The sequence below is a fragment of the Eretmochelys imbricata genome, chromosome 7 (assembly GCF_965152235.1).
Source record: "Eretmochelys imbricata isolate rEreImb1 chromosome 7, rEreImb1.hap1, whole genome shotgun sequence".
Lineage (NCBI taxonomy): Eukaryota > Metazoa > Chordata > Testudines > Cheloniidae > Eretmochelys > Eretmochelys imbricata.
This window is the reverse complement of record NC_135578.1, coordinates 124374832-124396636: the sequence shown is the minus strand read 5'-3', so window position 1 is coordinate 124396636 and position 21805 is coordinate 124374832. Positions and strand designations below refer to the sequence as shown.

At 55.8% G+C, this 21805-nt stretch overlaps 1 protein-coding gene across 1 annotated transcript in view; it reads left to right on the top strand.

Annotated features, from left to right (window-relative positions):
- SLIT1 (slit guidance ligand 1) overlaps positions 1-21805 on the top strand; it is a 154388-nt gene that overhangs the window by 28331 nt on the left and 104252 nt on the right. The window contains exon 4 of the mRNA XM_077822884.1: positions 785-856. Within this exon, the coding sequence (XP_077679010.1) occupies positions 785-856 (72 nt within the window). The remainder of the gene's footprint in view (positions 1-784; positions 857-21805) is intronic.

Genomic DNA, 21805 nt, shown 5'->3' with positions numbered 1-21805 from the left:
TGCACAGACTAGGCCCCTGCTCAGCCGTTGAGCACTGCCCGGGCGTTTCCGTAAAGGGTGGTGGTGTAACGTACGTGCCGCAGGGAGTAAGGCCATAGCAAAGGGTGGGGTGAGCACTGGTGGGTAGGAAGTACGGAGTATGGGGGTCTGGGGCTTTGCTGAAGAAGGAGCAGAGCAGATGCTGAGCGACAGGCTGAATGTAACTGCCCTTTGCTGGAGTCTGCTAGAGCAGGCAGGAGAGCGCCTTGCCTTTGGCTGCGCTGCACCAAAGCTCAGACCTGGCCGTGCTCACGATGATTTCAGCGGGAACTGCTGAAAATCAGGCCACATATTTAGGTACCTAAAGGTGGACTTAGAAGTCCAACGTCCCGGGCCCATTTAAAAAAATCTCTTAGAGCCTAGAGACTCCTGGGCAGGGTGTCCCATGCACCCCTCGGCTAGCTATGGACTAAGAAGACTAACCATTAAGGAGACAAGTGGTTCTCAGTAGAGAGAATGTGAGGAATGCCCTGATTTTGGCCCAGTAACTCTGTAATTACTCTGTAAGGGGAAGGGTAACGTCTATGAGAGAGACCCTGTATGGGCCCGTGCAGCAAACCTTGACCTTTCCAGCTGCTGGCTCCTTCCACTTCCCGTCCCCCCAGCATTCCTCTCTCACTGGAGCCATCCCTGCATCAGTTCCAGGGGTTCAGATCTGGGCACTGGGGCTCCTGGTTGGGCTGGGATCATTGCCTTCCTCCTTGAACATGTGACTCCCTGTGACCCTTTCTCTCCCCTTTCCCAGACGGCTGAATCGGAACCAGCTGCACACGCTGCCGGAGCTTCTGTTCCAGCACAACCAGGCCCTGTCGCGACTGTGAGTACCTTTCTTCTCACTCGAGGGTCCATCCTCTGCCTTTGGACGGCTAGACACTGGGGGGGCCCTGGCTCGCCACACAGAGCTCTCTGGGTGAGAATGCAGCAGAAGTTCTAGAATTAGATCCAGAGTTCTCGGCTGCTGCGTTGGAGTTAACTGGGGTTTTATCAGAAGGGGAACTAATTGGGATGCGAGGAAACATGTTTAGTTGGAGTGACGTAAATTCATTGCCCGGCGTCTGCAGAATGAAAAGAAATCAGCCCTGGAAGATCTGAAGGATCAGCATCTTTAAAGGCTGTTAAATGTTATTAAAGAAAAGAGCAGTGCCTAACAAACTGCTTAGTATTCAGGCTGGCTGGGCAGCGTTAGTATTGTGAGGTGCAGGTTTGTCTGTGCTAATGTGAAATTTAAAGGAACACAAACGCCCCGGGGCCCTGTCCAGCTGGAGTCCCAGAGACCTTGAAATGTGACACTTTTAAACATGAAGTGAGGCTGTGAGCTCTGGTTTCTCCAATACCTTTCCTATGTCTTTCATTTGGATCCTCTTGTGGGCCTGCTTCTAAACTCGCTTATATTGGTGTAACGCCGTCGACTTGGACAGAGCTACTTCGGATTTACTCTGCTGTCTACGGGAGATGAACCACTCTGGCGAGCCCTAAGCAGGGGGTGGAATTATCCGCAGCTTGGAGATACCAAATGCAAACCATGGCCAGCAGCAAAGCCCATCTTTGTGTGATTCTGATAGATCTGATTCTGGTAGAGGTGTGTGCTGTGTGAAGCGTCAGGGCTGCGCGGATGTGCTATCTGAGCTGCTGTGTCGATTGCATCAGAGCTAGACTTGCTCCTGAAGGGCGTGCTGCTGGCTTTCAATTTGTGCCGCCATGCTGAACTCCAGCTGGCATTTTAGGAGCTGGTTTCCAGGTGTGACATGTTCTGGCTGGCTAGCAAGGCAGCTGTGTTGGAAGCGAGTGTTTCTTTGGGCCTTAGAGAAGCGTGGCGGTGGAGGAACTGGAAGGAGAGGGCTGAGGTATTGGGGTGCAAAGCCAGTGTCAGACATGGGGTTTCTCCCGGCTGTCATGGAACAGTTTGGTAGGGACACTTTCCCCAGTAGTGACGGGAGCTCTGATTGTGCCTGGAGAGCATTTCCATTGCAAGTGTATATCATGGTGTGTAGCGTGGGGAGCGAGCTGGAGGAGATGCTAATGCTGGATGCTGCGGGCTGGAAGCGCTTTCTCCAGCTCAGGGGCACGCTTGTCTTGGAATCCAGGAAGTCTCCATTGTGCCCTTTCTTTCCCAGGATGCGTGGTTTGTTGGTGCAGCTTGTCTCTGGGTTGAACGACTTGTGAGTGGCTGATCCTGTGTGAATGGTATTGTCGGGAGCCCGCGTGTGCTGGGCCTGAGCTCTGAGGATTAAGAAAGGAATTTCTAGCATGTGTCGTTGCGTGAATCTTTCTGGAGTGCCTTTGCCCTTGGTTCTTGCCGGACAGGGACCGGCTGAGAAGGCAGCATGTGATCTATGGAGACAGCAGTCTGTGCATTCAGCGTTTACCAAGAGCTGGGCAGGACGGAGCTGGAACCTCTCTGTGGGGGGATGTTCTCAGGGCCCCTTTTGGGTGGATGCTGGGTGGCTGGGGTGTGACCTAAATCTGCTGCGGTTCCTTTTCCCACCTCTGTTCTGTGTGTGCACAGAGGGGAAGGGAGAGATGCCAAGTGCTTTCTGGGTACTGGGCTGGGCCACTATCTAGACCCTCCGCCTGCCCATTCAGCCTTGTTCCAGGGGTGCTAAAGCACTGGGAGGATACAGCCGCGCTGCTGTTCTCTCAGTGTAGGAGATCTGCAGCCTGGGAGGGCGTGCTGGCCCCGAGAGAACCGAGTGCCCTTGTTCGGTGTCTCCTTAATGATCTCTTCAGCCCTTCCATCACCAGACCTGCAGGCTCTTGCTTTGTTGGCCTGTGAAGTGTGCCTGGCCCACGGGGAGGCAGGAGATGGAGGGAAGGTGAAACCAAGGAGGCAGCTGCTAATAAAACCATAATGAATGCAAAGGCAGCAGTAACCTTCAGTCACTAATTAGCGCGTCAGGATGCATCTGGATCTGCACAGCCTTTCAGCAGAAGGAAAAAGGCCCTTGTATTATCAAAAGGGGTGGGGTGGGACACAGGTGGGAGCTGCAGCAAGGGCTGGGGCTCTGGGGAGGCTGCACCTGGCGCAGGAGAGGTGCTGGGGAGAACCACCATGGCGCCGTGTGTTATTTGCATGGCTCTCGTGTTGGTGGTGGGACGCTGGGGGCGGGGGTGGCTGTTCAGGCTCAGACAAAGCGGGAGCTGGCTCTCCCCTGGCACCGCGCCCCGGAGAGCGTTCCCCGAAGGGTCTGGACGGGCCCTTGGCAGGTGGATTGCTGCCACTCGGTGCCCAGCGGCCCCAGGGCTGCTCTGGCCTGCGTTGGAGGGGGCACGCTGGGCAGCGGGTCCTGGCAAGGGGCATCTCCAGAGGTGCCGGTGAAGGAGCCGCCTGCCTCGCTCAGAGCACAGCGCTGGCCCCTGTTGTTAGGGGCTCCCCCGGGGACAGGGAGAATATGCGTCAGGCCATTTCTCAGCACAGCCGGGGCCCTGCTCCCCTCCAGGTGCGGAGGCCGGTGGGAGGGGGCGAGGGGAAGTGGCTGGAAGATTGTTTCCTCGGTTTTGTGTGTGAGAGAAAAGGACAAGAGACGGGGTGGCCTGTGCCAAGCACCCTGAAAAGGGCCCGTTTATGAGGCAGCCGTTACTATGGCACCAGATGACTTGATCTGGCGCTTTGCCATTGGTCAGCGACTGAGCTCCCATTAGCTCCTTTACCTCGGAAACGCCATGAGCGGTTGGCGGCGGGTTTGATCCCCCAGCCCAGATTCTCTTCCCACGCGAGTTTCAGGGCTGCGGATGTCCCAGGGGTCAGTCCACCCTGGTCTTCCTCCGCCCCGTGCAGAGCGCAGAGCTCTGGGCTCGACCCCCTGTCTCCCCAGCCCGAGAGCACGCTGATTCTTACCCCGGCTCTTGCTGGAATAACCCCCCCATGCCACAGGGGCTGATACAGACTTGGTGCAACAAAACAGAGGCAGCGCTGCTCAGACACGGCGGCCCTGGGTGCTGCGTAAGTGCCCAGATGGACAGCGAGTCCCCGTAATGCTAAGAACAGAATCAACCCAGGCCGGGCTGCTGGGAATGCTGGAGAAGCGGAGCTGCAATGAGGCTAGTTTGTGGTTTTCCCTGATGTGGTTTGTATTGCACCCAAGATGAGCAGAAGGTTAGCCAGGAGCCTGAGTTCGAGCGGCTAGGAGGAGGGAGAGGAGTATGCCATACATTACAAGGGACCTTGTGTGCGTGTCCTGCGTCCCTCTTTTTACAAACGTTCTATCTGCCCGTCCAGCCTGCTGCCCAGCACTGTGGTATCTGGGCGCCTCCCATGCGAAGTCAATAGCCCTAGGGGACTCCACGGAGCGTCTGGCCTGTCTCATTTTTGAGGGTTAAAAACTCTGCTTGGGGAAGAGTTTGTGCTTTTTAAACTGTTATTAATTTTCTTGGCTTGTCCTAGGCTGTGGTTGTCGGGGCAGTTTGGCCGTTGTGGGTGGCTGGGTTCTTGGTACCATTCTTGTGCGAGGAAAGTCTTTTAACAAAGCAATTCAAATTCTAAATAATAATCATCCTCTTGTCTCCATCCAAGTTCCACGGCAAATGTAAACACCAGATGCTAATAGGATTCTGGGCAACAGCCTGGCTTGAACGTAAGTTGGCTGTCTCTAGAGGCGGGGGGCTTGAGGGCGGATGAGTCACACAGTGTGGTCCTAGACTCTTTCTAGGTGCACCCCGTAGCTGAGAGCAGTGTCCTTTGGTGCTGCTGACCCAGTGATCTCCTTCAGCAGGTTGATCGGTTTGTACTTTGTGTGAGTGGGAAGAGTGGGCTAGTGGACAGGGCGCTGGGCTGGGGCCCAGGCTCACTGGGAGACCTCAGGCGAGTCGCTTCCTCTAGTCTATGTCTCAATTCCTAGCTGTAAAGCGGTGATAATAGTTCCTGCCTCACAGGCGTGTGCGAGGCTAGAGCCCATGAATGAGCGTGAGGAGCTGCAGCACTAGGGGGCTGAGGGCCAGGAAAGCACCTAGACAGACGTGTCGCCACCTCTGCAGTGCGTCTTTGCTGGCACAGCCAGCGGGTTTGGAATAAGCTCCTTGGCCTGCCAGAGAGCTGGTCCCAAGAGTCCGTCCACAAATGTATTGAAAAGGGTTAAAACCCGCCTGGGGCTGCCAGCTTGGAGTGTGTGAAACGGTGGATCAGTGCCCAAAACTGGCATATGTAATGGCAGCTGATAATGCACCCTTCCAATTAATTATGGATTGGCGTTTCTCTTGGTCTCAGCTCTGCGGTGGTGGAGCGTGAGGATGGGCCATCCTGCTTCAAAGGCTCCTATTACATAAAAAGAAAAAACAATTAAGGTAATGAGGAACATTTTCATTTTAATCCGCGCTGGGTTTTAATACCAGGCTCTGAAATAAAATCCCCTCAGAGGGATACAGATGTGGGGTGGCCCCCGGGGGGGCTGGGATGGTGAGAGCTGTCGCGGCTCCCTCTCTGTCTCTTTTTGCGGTGTGATTATTTATAGTCCGTGCTGGTGTGCACGGAGCTGTGCAGACAGCTGAGAAGGGACTGTCCCTGCCTTGAACAGCTCCTGGTCTAACATGCAAGTGTCCGGACAAAGGGGGTGCAGAAGAGATGCAAATGGGTGGCACGGACGGCTTGAAATCCTTTCTGACCTTACTTTGTGTGGTGTGGTAGCTCTTAGCCCTTGGCCTGTTTCACTGTGGCCTCCCTGTTCTTATTTTGTTTGTTTGTTCCAACCCTTTCCTTTATGAGTGTGTTTTAGCCCTTTCCTGGTGGGGAAAATAGCCGTTGCTGGAACTCTCTGAAATGTTGTTTTTTGAAACTGTGACTAGCTCCAGATCCTGATTTTGCAGCTATTCCGGCTGCTCTTTGGTGGTCCAAACGGCATCTCCTGCTGCTAACTCCACTGTCTCGGTGCTGGCTTTTGTATCCCAAGCTGTGCATGAGCTCAGGCGAGCTGACCAGAGAGCTGTTGCATGTCCTGTGTCTAATCCTTCGCTGAGTGAAGTGCTGCGGGGTACGTGAAGGAGGAAGGTGTGTGTGAGACCAAACACGCCCTTGCTGTAGGGTGTCGTTCTTAACAATTGCTGTCCTCGCTATGAGCTGGTATGTTCTAGCAGTAACCAGGGAGCTCCAAGGGTTGGAGGGTATTCCAGGAAGGGTCTGGGACGCGTCTGCAGTGCTGTAATCCTGAATCCAGAGACACTGGGCCAGATTCTGCTTCTCTACGCTGGTGTCCGGCCAGAGAAACTGCGCTCTCTGTCTGTTAAATTACTCCGGCTTTACTCTGCCGTCGCTGCCAGCCAAGCCTGTCCCGTGCCCCGCAGTGTTAAGTGCAAGCCCAGGTGGGTGTGGGGTGTGACTGGTCCCTGTAGGGCTGAGAGCGTGGGGTACACTCAGTGCTCCAAAGTCTGTGCAGCTTGGAGCTCCAGGGGGAACTGGAGCCCGTGGAGGCTTTGCTGGGATTCCCACCCGGGCAGCAGAAAGGGCTAGTGACCTGAGCACAGGCAGGAAGGCAGCGGCTGACTGAGTGGGAGGCTCAGGAGACTGATGGCAACACTCGCTGCCCGGGGCTCCTGTCAGCCATTTCCCATAGGGGGCTGCTTTGCCCTGGCCCTCCCGGATCCGCACTGCTCCCAAGTGGGAGACTTGGGGTTTAGATGGGAGGGGCTGAGGGGGGAGCGAGTCCCAGAGCAGAGCTGGTCTACGTGCAGAATCACACTGGTTTACCTGGAGGTGAGATTTAAAATGGATTTAGTCCAGCCAGTGCCAAGGGCCACGTGGATGCTCTTAGTGCTCTGTATACATGGCTCGGGCTATGTGGATATAGCTTGGCTAGGAACAGGTTTAAGTTAAACTGAAATAAGCTCATCTTGAACCAAACCTAGAGTGTCAACAGGGGCCTTTGCTCCGATTTAACTAGAAACTGGTGCAGCCTCAGTGTGTGGACAAGGGAGTATGGCCCCTCTCCGACCTGTCTGACCTGCAGAGCAGGTGCTGGGTTTTGTTGTCTCAGGCTGCCCTGCGGGGCAGGTGGTGGCTGGGCAGGGAGATCTCCCGTGGGGAGTCTTGTGGATTGGGTTGTGGCTGTTTCGTTGGGACTGGTGCCTTTGATAAATAAAGGGAGCTGAGCTGGCTCTGCTGGGCTTGGGGCCATAGTGCTACAGACCCCGCCCTACCACTGTACCTCGGCCCGCCCTGCAGAGACCTCCGGGCAGCCAAGGGCCAGCAAGAGCCAGTCATGGCATGGCTGCTCACACTGGAACTCCTAGGGCACTGCCCAGCTGTCAGATGGCAGCAAGGTCAGTCTCACCTTGGGAGGGGTGGGGGGTGCAGCTTGCTGACCTAGAGGTGACAGGCTCCGATTGCGTCTCACCTGAGCCCTGCAATCCCCAGCACCTCCCTACCTCACTCGAGCTATGGGGAGAGAGGCCGGTCTGAGTGCAGAAGTGGTTTCTGGCTCCTGTGTCAGCAGGGACCACTATGCGGATGTATTGCCTGCAATGAGTGATAGGAGCGTGGGAGGGCCAGGGAATGGGGGTCAGCTAGGAGAGAGGGGAGGAGGCTGAGGGTCCCTGGCAGGAGAGAGGCGGCTTGGCATGAGAGCTGCAGAGACAGGGACCATAAGGCTCTACAATCTCTGGAAAAGCCCAAAACCTGAGCGAGGGAATAAACCTGCTTTTGTGCTGCCCGGGGCATTTCTTCTCCCGTGGTTGGCTCAGCCCCCAGTTCCACTGGTGTGAGTGCACGGTACTGCCCTTCGCGTAGTGCAGGTCCCCAGCTCCACACCCAGGAGTGGAGTCTGGCCTGCTGTCTGCGTCCTGAGCAACGCCTGGTGGACCGGCTGCAGCTCCCCGAGGCAAGCTTGCTTTATCTGTTAAGAGGTGACTTCCTCATGCTCTGGGGAAGGATCGCTGGGAGCAGAGGGCATTTTGAGCTCCAGTGCTTGGAAGTTGAAGCTAGACAAATTCAGATTAAAAATGCACCCCACATTTTTAACCGTGAGAGACACTACCCATGGAAACGACGTACGCGGGGCCAGGGTGGGTTCTGTGTCACTTGGCAGCGTTAAATCGTGTGTAAAGCACCCGCACTAGCTCCACCAGCAGCTGTGGGCTGCAGGCAGGCGATGCTGGGGAGGTGCTGTGGCTTGGGCCCTGCAGGAGGCCAGGCTGAAGGGTCAGCACGGTCCCTTCTGGCCTTGACATCTGTGACTCTTCATTGCCATGTTAGTAAAGCAACGAGGCAGGTAGATGCTGGCAGTGCCACGCTCACCACTGTATGCTGGTCTCGAAGCCCTTCACAAACCACACCCCAGAGCCCGGGGAGAGTGAGCCGGAGGAACAGCTGGGAACCTGAGGCACGCAGTGGGGGGTGACCTGCCGGGGCACACGCTGGGTAGGGTCGGAGCCTGGCAGAGCCCAGCTCTGCTGTCTCCCAGGCCGGAGTATCAAATCGTCATCCACTCTTGTGGCATGCTATGGTCTGAAAGCCCTGCTCCAACTGCCATTAGTTACTCGGCTCCGTGCTGCAAGTAACGTTTCTCCATCACCGTCATGGAGGGGGTTGTTGTTCACTCTGAGCCTCTGACCTGAACTGAACTCTGGGAACGACAGGCAAGAACCAACGGAGATGATCCCAGGATGCATGCGCAGGGGCCTCGCTCACCTCGACCTCTCGGAACAGGCAGGACTGTCGACTCCCCAAGTCCCACTCCCACCTCCCCTGAATTGCTGGGAATGGTCGGGGCCACTGGCTTTCCCAGCCTGTCCCCCTTTGTATTGCTGGGGACAGCTCGGGCTGATGGCTCTCCCGTCGGGCACTGGTCAGGGTGTATTCTCTGATGAGCCATTTCTTGGAATTAAGACGAAGGCTTCTCTCCCAGACACTCCTGTGGGGTGGCTGCCCTGTGCCCTTGGCCCGGCCATGTGATCTGCTCAGGCCTCAGCTGAGAAGGCAGGGGCACCTGTCTGATGCTACAGGACCCTCCCTTGTCAGGCTGGGGGGTTAATTGTGAGGTTGGGGGCAGACAACGATCAGATCTGGGACAGGGCAAGTGCAGGGAGAGGTTGGCTATCCAGCGGCTCATTTCCTGAATTGACGTGAGCGGAGCTCGCCATGGGCCGATGGGTGCCTTGCTGCTTTGGTCTACCCCTGTGCACGGCGCTGTACTCTGCCCTTGTCCTCTGCCTTCTCTCTCACCAGCCCCAGCTGCATGTGGGGACAAAGCCGCTGCTAACAGGTAGCCCAAATCCTTTGTGTCTGTGCCAAGGTGTGAGGCAGGGAAGGATCTGGGGGCTGGAGGGCCCTGGACTAGCTTGCAGAAAGAGCCAGGCAGGCAAGTCAGTGCATTGTGCTCCCTTGTTTACACCTCCGCCGGAACGAGGGGCTAGCTCATTAATCGCCCCCAGTGGCTGGAAAAGGGGCGATCTGAGATTTCACAGGAGAACGCGCGACCCCGCTGACCCTGTCACAAATTGAGTTTAATTAAACTGTCAGCGCTGGACAGAAGAACAAAGGCCTGTGGTTTCCCCCTCCTAATGCAGTCGGGAGAACGGTGTCTCCCGTGAAACGCAGAGCTGTTAAAAATGGATCTTTCTTTCCATCAAGGAAAATTACCAAGGCAGGAAGGTGACCCTGGCTCTTGGGCTGGGCTCTGCACAGCTAAACACATTTACACTCACTCCCCATGCACGCGGTTCCCGGCCCCCCTTGTGCATCCGGCAGGCTGAAAGACAAGGAGGGGAGGGGGGGCTGGAGGCTTTTCCCCAGCTTTTCTGAGAGTGCCTGATCCCAGGCCTGTGAGTGTTTTTCCAGTGGCTTTGGCCCAGGCCCCAGGCCTCCATCTCCCAGAAACCTGCACTGGGAAGGGGCTGTGGGATGTTTCTTATAACTGCCCTGGATTTCTTCTCTCTCTGCTTCCCCACCCTGCCTTTAAACCTCTCTCCAGAAATTGCTTCCCTCTAGCAGCTGCCACCAGGCACTGTGATAGAGAGAGATGGAGAAAAGGCTACAACAGCAGAGTGAGAACGTATGGTGGCGGCTAAATATGGCAGGAACAGTGTCAGGGAGGCAGGCACGTGGGATGGAAAACTGGTAGCCAGAGGTGTTAAGAAATACTATAAATAAGAGGATGTTAAAAGGAAAAGCCAGCAAAGGGTCGGGGGAAGCGGAGAGCAATATGATCAGATGCTGCTAACAATCCAGCAGCAGATGGTCCTGCAATGGCTGGGAGACAGAACCGCTCTGTCAGAGGATGCTACCGAAGGGAGCTGTGAACTCAGGGTCAGTGTGAGAACATGTGTAGGATGGGGACAGACGGCTTAGGGATGGCAAGACCAGCATGTTCCAAAGTGGTTCCTGAGTTTGGGGGCGAACCTGAGACATCTTCTGGGCTTGATTGTTGGGGGTGTTGGAGACAATGGGCCCTTCCCGGTGTCTGAAGTGGGGCCGCCAGCCTCCCTGGGCACTGTCGAAATGTCGGCCTCCACGTACGGGTCAGCAGGAACAAGCGAAAGCTGCCGTCAGCTCTGCCGAGAGTGGGCGGCTCGGTAAGCCACCACTCACCAGCCCGGACCGGCACAGGTCTGAAAGCAGACAGCGGGGAGTGAGGAAATATGGACCAGTCTTCAAAAGGAGAATGTGGCCCATTGGTTTGCTGAAGCTCTGTGCCAGCCAAGAGGCTGGAGTGGGTTACCAGGAGCCGACAGGACGCAACTAAGCACAGGCAGGAATGCTCATCCCAGAGCCACACTAGGGATCTGCTCCTGCTGCCAGTGAGTCAATAGCAAAACTCCCAGGTGGTTTGGGGCCAGCCTCGCTCTGTGATGCGGCCTTGGCAGGGGGAGGTGGGAAATGCTGTTGGGGCTCTTGCATTCGTTCCTCGTGACTAGTCTGAGCCCCACAGCCTGGGAAGGAACCTGTAGCCAGAGTGCAGTAGAGGTGCTCCCGGATTGCTCTGATCGGGACCGGTAGAGCGGTGCGTGGTGAAGTACCAGCAGTGCCCTGCAGGGGTCGCTGCTGGGAGAGGGTTATTTGATGGAGTCGAGTTGCAGCTGGATGTCTTGTGGGCACACGAGAGGCTAGCGGGGTAAAACATTGAGACTAGAGGGAGATTCATTGCGGGTTTAACTCTTACCCCCAGGCCTGAATGGGACCCAGATGTGTTAGGAAGAGCAGGCAAAGACTCACCCAGTTATGGCAAGTGATCTGGAGAAGTGCAAAGGATCCCTCCCCGTGGAACAATACCCTGGTGGGACGGCACAGCGGGAAGCCGTTCATTGATTAGTAACAAAGCAAGGTGGCCATCGCAGGGTGAGCCTGCCGAGAGAGTGATCACAAAACGGGCCGCTCAGGTGGGCTGTGTCCAGGCAAGGTGCAGCTGGTGAGTCCTGAGCAGCGAGGGCTCCCCTGCACAGAACGGGGCAGGCCTCCCCAGTACCCTGTGGGGGACCAGTGCTACAAAACAGAAGTGACAGATCAAAGCCAAGAGCAAACCCATGTCAGCGCAGTGCTGGGGTCCAAACTTAAAACACAGCCCAGTCGGGAAATCCAAGGTTTGGGTTCCCACCGGAGTCATAGCATCCCCTCACCTCCCCTCCCCGCGGGCTCCACTTTGTGTTAGTATCCAAATGGTTAGATTTGTGCTTTACAGTGAAATAAACTGTTCTCCAGTAACCCTAGCACTTGGATGCTCTCTGGCTGTGGGTTCGTCTCCCAGAAGCAATGAGGGAAAGCCTGTCACTTGGGTAATTTAACACGAGACGAGAAAACGCCTCCCCCAGGAGAACAGACTGCTGGGGACAAGCCTGCAAACTGACCCCTGGGGAAATTAACGTGTTGGGACCTGAGAGACCTTTCCCATTTCCAGCTCTATCATTTACCGTCCGTGAAATGGTTTCTATTCCAGAGCCATCCCTTCCAGCATCAGGGCTGCTTAGCTGCCGGATTGCTGACTCCTCTGGTCCCTGTGCTGCCCGTGGTGTGTGTCCCCAGTGCTCGGCGGGTAGCTTGGGCCTGCGGGGTGGACCCTGCTAGAGGTTCCCGTGTCTGGTTGTATACGGTGGGCTCTGATCCGCCCCCATCCTTCCACTCAGTGGCCCCAGCCCCTGCCTTACCGCTTGTACATGACCCCTGTGCTGTGGAAGGGCTGATTGGGACAGAAATGCCACGTCTGCGCTCAGCTGCCTGCGGGGCATTTCCTGGGTGCCAGAGGGGCGGGGGGCAGCTGTGATCAGAAGCACCTGGGACCAATGTTCCCTCTAATTTTTGACAGGCCGAGTGCGCAAAAAATTTATTCTGTGCAAACTGTTGTGTTTGTGTGCAAACGTTTGTGCGTGCGGTGTTTCGCCAGGTGCGCAGGGTGTGTGCACACGCACAGCTGAGCGGGAACAGTGCCTGGGACTGTTTGGGAGTTGGAAGGCGAGTGGACACCTGAAGCAGCCTCACCCCACCTTTCGCGGAGGTCTGGATATGAGCAACGTGACATGTCTCCCAGCAGCCTGGCCGCGCTTCCCCGTGAATCCGTGCTGTACAGGGAGGGGCAGAGGACTCTGCCTCCTCCCCGCTTGGCACCGGTGGCTGCTGCCCATCTGGAGGAGGCCTGTATGGAGGCGGCAGGCAACTCCATAGCCCCTAGAGAGGCAACAGCCCATGGTCAGTGCTATCCCAGGGGGCTGAGAACGGCCAGCTGCCAGAGCCTCCGCGAAAGGTGGGGTGAGGCTGCTTCAGGTGTCCAACTCGCCTTCCAACTCCCAAACCGGGACCCACCCGGGCTGGAGGAAGGAATTACGGGGCGGGTGCTCTGCCGGAGGCCTGAACCTCTCTGAAGGGGGCAGGCCAGAGCCAGGCCAAGCCCGCACTGTCCTGACTCCATTGGGCATGGGTTTCTACTTGTTTGTTGAGGGGGTGCGTGGACCAGTCTGAGTCACGGGCCCTGCCCTGAAGAGCTCACCACCCGGGTCCTGCCCTGGGACCGGAAAGCCCTTGGGTTCTGGGAGACTGGGTCACTGGACCCTGTTCTGGGGTCCGTTGGCTGAGCCGTGGAGGGGGAATGCAGGTGGCTGTCCAGGCTGGGCTCTCCTCAGCCTGGCTTTTGTGCCCGTGATGTTCGCTCTGCAGTGGTGTGCCCCCACCGTCAGCCGCTCACTCTTCTCCGCAAGGGCAAGGTGGCTCCTCCTCGGCCGGGGCTGCGCTCGCCCTTTGCAGGGGGTGCCGCTGGGCTCGCACGCCAGGTGCTGCACCCCCTCTGCGCCCCAACAAAGGCCCCTCTGTTAGGGAAGGAGCAAGGCGGCGTGGCAGAGGGAGCCTGGCCAGAAGGTGTTCACCGAATACCAATCAGGGGGAGGGGGCGTTTGAGTCCCCCCCGCCTGCTCTGCTGGGCCGGGGCGTTAGGCTCTGAGAATGTAACCTCCCCCCCCCCCCGGGTGTCTGACTCCGGAGAGGGCGGGCTCCGCACAAGCCCCAGAGGAACAAAGAGTCACTGTGGCCTGGTGACAGCTCCAAGGAAATGCAGGGAGACAAATGAGCCACTAATAGGTGGGGAGGTTACCGAGGAAAAGACGGGGCAAGCCGAGCTGGCAGAGCAAGGCCCTCCTGGCAGGGCGTCAGGCAGCGCACAGAGAGCCAGGCCGAGAGGGCCAGGGGAGGAGTGCCATGAGGATGGATGGGAGCATTGCGGCCAGGCCTGGAGATGAAAGCGCTGAGCCACGGGGAAAGCAGAGACCCCAGGGAGGAGACCCCAGGCTACTGCCTGACCGCAATAGGGACGCAGGTCCCAGAGATTGGCAGCCACCCACTGTCTTGGAGTCAGGCCTTCGGTTGAGAAGGCTGCGCTTGAGAGTTATCAGCTGCTTGCTCCTTCCCCATGCCGCCTCCCCTGCCCTGTATGAGGTCTGGGGGGCTCAGCTAGAGTTAGCTCCTCGGTCACGGGAAACCTGCCCCATGTCCCAGCTGGCTGTAGGGAAGAAGAAGTGACTTTGGGACAGCTGTTCCATGGAGCCAGGGCCGGTCCCAGAGGTCAGAGGAGCAGGGCTTGGAAGGAGGGCCAGGCCCTCTCCCCGCTAATCGGAGACGTCCGCGGTCTGGACGCTGTCCTGAACCCCCAGGCTGGAGCTGGCCAGTGCTTCGAGAAGGAGCCTTGAGCGGGGCAGGCAGGAGAGCCCCAGCACTCCTGCCCCCGGGCAGCTCTGCATTGGCACTGGGCTGTGAGCTGCTCTAGCAGTAAAGCCTGGGCCTGGGCCGTGTGGCTGGGCGGCGGTTTCCAGAGGCTGTGTCTTGTCCCCGGCTCATTGTAGAGGAGCAAACCAGGGTCGCCAGCGCTCACAGGCTGGTTGTAAAGCCCCAGCTTCTGCGTCAGGCGGTTTCAGGGGAATCACCGCTTTCACGCAGAAAAGGTTTCTGGTTCTCGTGGTTGTGGAGAAAAGTCTGAAATGGGGATTCGACAGGTGCAGAAGCCAGACGCCAACTAGCAAAAGGCCCCCCCCAGCCCTTTTTTTAAGCTCGTCTCATGACTTATGAGTGCCTGAACGCCTCTGACGGTGGGAAATGCCCGTGCGTCTCACCGAACAAGCTGAACGCTGGGGGTCTCTCGAAAGACTTGTCTGAACACTTTTCCCACAGCAGTGCCCGCCAGCCCCTGGCCCTCTCCCTGGTTAGGGTCTGAGATGGGCCCACGGCACAGGTCTGGGGTCCAAAGCTGAACCCGCCCTGAGTCTGTGGGCATTTGGCTCTGGGGTTTTGTTTTGGTCCATTATCCATTTTGTGCATCTTGGGTGTCAGAAAAGAGAGACAGTGTGACTGAGTCCGCTGCTTGGAGATACCCCCCGCCCCACCCTCTCACACAATGGTGTAATTAATACGTCACAGGCTTGAGCCTTTAGGTGTTCGTTAGCCTCCAGGATGTCCTCAGCAATGTGCACGCTTGGGCCCTATATCTCCTACTGTGGCCAACTGCCCCCTTGCCTGCTTTACTTGGGGCGCGGCTACACCAGGCCGTGTGAGCTCTCTAACGGAGCTGCTCTAAGCCGCCAGGAAAGAGCTCGCCTGGGGTCACTTGTGCTGCTGAGAGGAGGGGTTTATTCATCTCCCTGAGCGCCATACCTTACGCCGACGTAAGAACAAGTACACACAAGGTTGTTACAAGGAGGAGGGAGGTAAATTGTTCTCCGTAACCTCTGAGGACAGGACAAGAAACAATGGCCTTAAATTGCAGCCAGGGCGGTTTAGGTTGGACATTAGGAAAAACTTCCTGACTCTCAGAGTGATTAAGCCCTGCCGATGGGGGTCGTGGCATCTCTGTCATTGGGGCTTTGTAGGAGCAGGTTGGACAATCACCTGTCAGGGATGGTCTCGATAATACTTAATCCTGCCATGAGTGCAGGGGCTGGACTAGACGACCTCTCGCGGTCCCTCCCAGTCCTACAGTTCTGTGTTTCTAAGCTGTAGTGTAGACATAGCTACATAGACATAGCAATTCAGCGTTTCTAAGCTGTAGTGTAGACATAGATCCCACCCGCTTTCCTTGTCCTCTCTTTGCTTGTCCTTCTTTAATTGGTAAGTGATTTGGGGTAGGGACTGTGCATTTGTTCATGTCTGGAAATTACCCAGCACATTGTGGGCACTGCCAAAAACAAACAGTTAATAATCAGGAATGCGTGATTAGGGTTGTTCTAGTACAAGTCAGAACGTTTGGATTTGGATCTAGCTCTGAGGCAAAAAAAAAACCAACGTTGGCTCCAGTTTTCGGTTCAGCTCCATGTCCAGCGAGCATCCACTACCCCTCGTATTTTGTACCGTCATTTCCACCACTTAGGTGGTGCCTGCTCGCCCCTGGAGTTCCCTTTTCATTCCAACAAATGGATATTTGCAGCTCACAAGACAATCAACAGCAAGTAGAAGCTTAATTATCCAATGCTGGGGCAGCAATACTGAATACCGAGCTGTTAAAACATGAAGGAACTCTTTTGTCTCTCCAAATCCCCTTTCAGCTCCTCCCGTACATTACAGAATGTTTGCCCACCTAGTCGCTGTTCCACCGAAAGAGTTAAACAAAGAGAGCTAATCCCTTGTTTATCGATGTCAGTAGCAGAATAAAAATACCTTCTCTCTTTGTTTTTTTTCAGTTCAGATAGTAAAAAAAGAAAAGATTCTTGTCCTTCAGTAATTGGAGTATAGGAAATGGAGAGACAAGGCAACCGCCTGACAACTCATTACATATGCCCAGGCAGCCAGCAGATAAGGGAATTTGCAGAGCCTTCTGATTAAACTTCATTTATGATGCACTTTGTACTGCCTCACCTGCCCACTGATCTCTCACCATCGAGAATACTTCTAACAAGCCAAACCCACCAGCTGCTTCAAACAGACCCCTTTTGAAACAGCCTCTCCGAGGAAATGTCTCCTCCCCCCTGTGTCCTACAGATGGCAAATTTGTCTCCATAAATTCCACCAGGATGAGGAGGATTCAGGCTTGCCCCAGTGACGTGTGGAGCTCTTCAGAGCTGGGACTGGGTCTGACAATGGGTTTGTTGCAGTGTCCTATGCCGGCAGGCCGGTCCTGATTCAGGCTTTAGGGCATGACCATAATATAAATAATAATCTCCAGTACATCACAGCCAGCGGGGCTAAAACTGTGCTCTCTATCCCATCCGAAGTTCCACGTCCGGCTGCTCTGTGGCTCTGTATATTATGAACTATCAGACCTCACCAGTAAAACTGCTGCGAGGATTTCCCTCCCACCCCGAGGCAGGCCTAAGCAGTTCGAATCCTGGTGCTAAGTGAGTGTGAAGCTGAGTAAGGGATGCAAGAAATAAACCCAGTGCAATTTTAAAAAAATCCCTCTGATCCCTTCTTTCAGACTGGCTTTCCTGCTGTGCATGGCATGTGCTGAGTGCGGCATGATGTGGAGGCCAGTGCGACTCGCTCAGGAGTCCTGCAGCCACGCCACACTTGCTGGGAGTATTAATCCATGGGAGGACAGTGGCACCTGGAGACCCCGGCAGAGTTCAGGGCTGCGTCCCAATGGGTGCTGTCTATTTGACCGAATCCTGCCCAGCAGAGCATATGGGCTGCAGAGACATGCCACCGAAAGGGTGAATTATTACCCTTAGTTCGCAGGCGGGAGGTGAGGCCAGAGATGCAGGGCTTCTGTGACACAGCTGGGAACTGAGCCTCCCTGGGTCCACGGGCCGTGCCTTTAATCATGGGAGCAGCCTTCTGCCCCTAGCGCAGGCCAGTAGCTGGGCGCTCTCGGTATGGTGTTACTTTCACCCGTCCCTGTGACCAATTTCCCCCTTTGCCGCAGATGCTCTCCTTCCCTTGGCCTTAGGGACTGCGCTCGCCTGGCTCCCCTCCCTGCCTCGTGGACTGACTTCCTTCAAGTCCTCCCCTGTTGGCTCTCTGTTCTCCCCTCCCCTGCTGTCTGTCGGCTCCAGCCCTGGCCCTCCTCCCTTGGCACCACTAACTGGCTGCTCTCCCTCCGGGCCAACCACTTACACGGTTTGGGTGCCTGGCTGTGCTGCCACGTGGGACCTTGCGCAGAATCCGCCTGGTGCCGTCGCCTTTTCCTCGTTAGCTGAACCATGGCTCCCTCTTCTGCAGAGCTCGGCCTGCCCACACACGCAGCAGCCTCGCCTGCCAGCTCCCTTACCCATCGATGGGCAGAGCCTCCCGGGCGGCACAGCTGGGAGGTGGGGCTGGCAGCGACACAGAGAACTAAGGGATGTTGTTACCACCCAGACACAGATCTGGTCCGTGCCTGGGCCCGTGTCGTGCTGTCCAGTCCCTACATCAGTTGGGGCCAGACTGCTTCTAAGCCGGTCGCTAGACAGACGTGCTACAGAGGAAGTGGATCCATTTAATGGATTCCTAGATGATGAGGCTGGAAGGGACCAGCCTGACCATCCATTCTGACCTCCTGCAGAGCACAGGCCAGAGTCCTGCATCACTCGCATCGTGTGGTTGAGCTAGAATGATTCCAGCCCAATAACAACCTGCATACTTCCTTTTTTTTTTAATGTGAGGAAAATGAGCCTGTTTCACCCTCGGGTGACTCGATAGCTTGGCAGCTGGTTACGCTGAAACAAAACCTTTAGACTGGAGAAGCAAAGACTGAGGGGGGTCTGATAGTCAGGGTGGTTAAGCCCTGGGATAAATTGCCTAGAGAGTTGTGGACTCTCTGTCATTGGAGGTTTTAAGAGCAGGTTGGACAAACACCTGCCAGGGATGGTCTAGTTATTCCGTAGCCCCTCCTTGAGTGCTGGGGACTGGACAGGTGACTACTGAGGTCCTTCCGGTCCTACACATCTCTGATTCTGATTCTTTGTGCCAGGCAGGGTGCCATTTCAGTGCCAGCCACCAGCCTGAGAGAGTTCACCTGAGGCATGCTCACCCTAAGGTGGAGCGAAATGCACTAGTAAGGGAGTGTGCATCTCTGGCAGTGTCCATGCATGTGTGCGGGACACGTGTGCTAGAAACCTGTCATGGAGCGGGCGTGGTCTAGGAAGAAGGGAATTTGTTCCCCAGATTCTTGGCTGGGTTAAATTAACGATCATCCGTGCTTATCCCCACTTAGACACCTAGACATAGATGTCTGGCGTTAATTCCCCCTTGGCTGGAGTCTGCTGGAGCGTCTGTGCTATTAAACAGCCTGTGGATTACAGTGTCTCATCGGCTGCCCCCTCATCCCCCCCAGGCTTCAGTCCCACTTTGTGTGTGTTTTTCTTAAAGGCAGGAAAAGCTGGATGAATTGTTACTCCCCTGACAGAGCTGTTGGTTACTGAAGAAGTGTTTTCTGTAAACTGGGAGGCAGGAACCAACACGGGTGGTTTTCTAATGGGGTGTCCTCAGCTCTCCCCCCATCCCCATCTCTTCCTCACTGCCCAGCTTCCTCTCCAGCGGGGTTTGATTCACAGCAAGAATGACTTTTGCTAATATGCTCCCTCCAACCTATGCCTCCCAGAATGCTTGGTGGCAAACGTCTTCCCAGCTGGCCGGGATGGTGGGAAATATTATACCCATTATATAGCTGGGAAAACTGAAGCACTATGCTTCCAAGTGACTTGCCCAACCCCACATTGTAGTGAAAGGGCAAGGAACAGAACCCAGGCGTCCTGGTGCCTAGCCCTGTGCTCTAACCATTAGAGACTAGTGTTTCATTTCCTAAGTAGCAGAGATGCTCTGAGGCAACCAGCGCTCGTGTTGCTGTGGCTGCATGAAGGGCTCTGGGGGACAATCCCCTTCCCAGCACGCACTCGGTGGCAGCTGATTTTATCCGTGTGTGATCCAGCTGCGCAGCCCTGGAAACAGAAATAAATCAGTGCCCCAAAATCGGCACGAATGGGTGGATTTGCAGCCGGGCCGGGCCGGGGCTGGGCGTCTCAGTGCGGCCAAGGGAGGGGGATGCGTTCTCAAAGACACTTCTGTTTAGCGCCAGCTAACTCCTGCACAGGTGGGTGGGTGCTTCCTCCACCCACCCTGGCCAGCCCAGCGCCGAGCCCCCCATGGCCCAGGCAGGGCCCGCGGTGGCGGCTTGGATTCCTCCCTGGGCTTCGCGGCAGGAGCCCGGAGCCATCACGGGACCCAGCAGCTCAGGGGGGAAATGCTGCACGTGCTTTTCACAGGAGCCATTGTTCCCAGTTGCTAGGAGACATCGGCCTTCAGGTGTCGCCAGGGAAACAAAGGCCTGGGTATTTGGCCGTAGGTCAGGTACACGAAAGGCCTCGCAATGGGCTGGGTGTTCTGGGCCCTCCTCAGTCTGCCGCGGAGCCTGGGGGTGGGGACGTGTGTGATGCTGGCGCTGGGCAGGGGAGGGAGCAGGCCGCCTGGCAGCACAGTGCCTGGCAGCTCACTAGCCCACCTGGCTCCGTCGCCATGGGCAGAACTGCGGGAGCAAAGGCCTGGGGAGCAGTCCTGCCCTACCGGCCCGGGTGGAACCCCAGTGGGATGTGATGTGGCTTGACCACGGGCCTAGGAGCCAGGGCCTGCTGTTTCCCAATCCTGGCTCAGGCACCCACTTGCTGCGTGACCTGGGGAGAGATCCAGCGGCTCTCCGTGCCTCAGTTTCCCCAGCTGTGCAATAGGGGAAGAGTCCTGACCTACCCCTCGGAAGGCTGTAGGGATTCATTAGCTAAAGGTGACCTGCAGGGGCATTTTAAAGTTGGGTTTGTGTCCTGAGTTGCTTTGTTTTGATGGATAAAAGAGGCCAGAGAGGTTGCTTTGCTATATTTTATTTTTTAAAGTTTTTTAAATGATATTTTCTGCTTTTTATGACCATAAAGGAGTCTCTGGAATGTGAAGTCCTGTGCTGCCCTGGCTTTGCTGCAGGACTCTGAGAGGGACTCAGCTGTGAATTGCCTGCTCTCAAAACGTAATTGGTGGGATTGGTTGAGATTTTAACGGAGATGTCCTTTCTCCCATGAGTTCTCAGGCTTTAGAGTTAAATGGTGTTAACCGAACAGCAAGGGGTTAAAATTCTCTCCCCCTCTCAGCGTCGCTCTGGGCTCTATGTCCTCAGTTCAGTAGTTCTCCGCTCTGCCCCAAGGCAAGCCCAGCCTGGATTTCTAATGGAAAAAGAAGCTGGAAGAGAAAAAACTGGTTTTTGATAAAATCCCTTTCATGCCTCCCTTGTGTAAAGAGGGCTGAGCCCAGCTTCTTTCTCCCATGCAGGTCATTTTTAAAGTGCAGATATTGACGTGTGATGTACCAGGAGAGGGACAGGCCACCTGCCAGCCCACTACAATGCAAAACCTTGTCGGAAGAGAGAGACTGGGGAAAGGGCCTGATCCTGAGCCCCCGCAATTCCCAGTGGCATAAGTTCAGCCCTTAGTTACCATAAGAATCGTTCCATCCCCACTGGCCCGGGCAGCGTGCTCAGCGTCACTGGGTGGCTCTGACTCCCAGGCTGCTCAGACTCCAGTCCTCTTCACACAGTGGTGCCCAAAACACAGGAAATGCTGGTCTGATGTGACAGCCGCCATCTCAGCCAACACTGTGTACCTGTGTCTCTGCACCTTGCCTGTAGAGACAGGCTCCAGTGCGGAGTCTGTAACAGACTCACATCCTCTGTGGATCAGGCCGGGAGGGGGCTGCATAACGCACATGGACCAGGGTGACACAGCCACATGTGAAGAGACATGAAGGAAAAGGGTGGGAAAGGCAGGCCCTCTGCTAAGAGCAGCCCTGGCTTTGCCCCCTTCTTGGCCCATAGCTCCCTGAGGAGAGGGAGGCTGGTCCAGTGGTTCGAGCACTAGCCTAGGGTTTGGGAGCCCGAATCCAAGTCCTGCCTCTTCCACAGACTGCCTGTATGACCTTGGGCAAGTCACTTAGGACAGCAGATATCTTTGAGGATCTGGGCCTTAGCCGCTCTGTGCCTCAGTTTCCCCTCTGTTAAATAGGGATAACAGCTCTGCCCTGTTGTGAGGAAAAATACATTAACGAGTGTGTGGTTCCAGATATTGTGGTGATGGGGGTCATATAAATACATTATCTAGACTAGCCAGATAGCAATTGTGACTAGCCCTGTTAATTACTGTTTGGATTTCTGTATCATCTAGATGCCCTACCTGAGACCTGGCGGGAGGGGGAGCAGGGGGAGAAGGCCAGGGGTAATGCATACACAGTTAATGACAGGCCCTGCCTCAAAGAGTTTACAAGCCTCATGGATGGGGGGACGCAGTAGATGTAGTATATCTTGACTTTAGTAGGGCTTTTTGATACTGTCCCACATGACCTGCTCATAAACAAACTGGAAAAATACAACCTAGACAAACCCATAAGGTGGTGCGTAACTAGTAATCATCAATGGTTCACAGTCAAGCTGGAAGG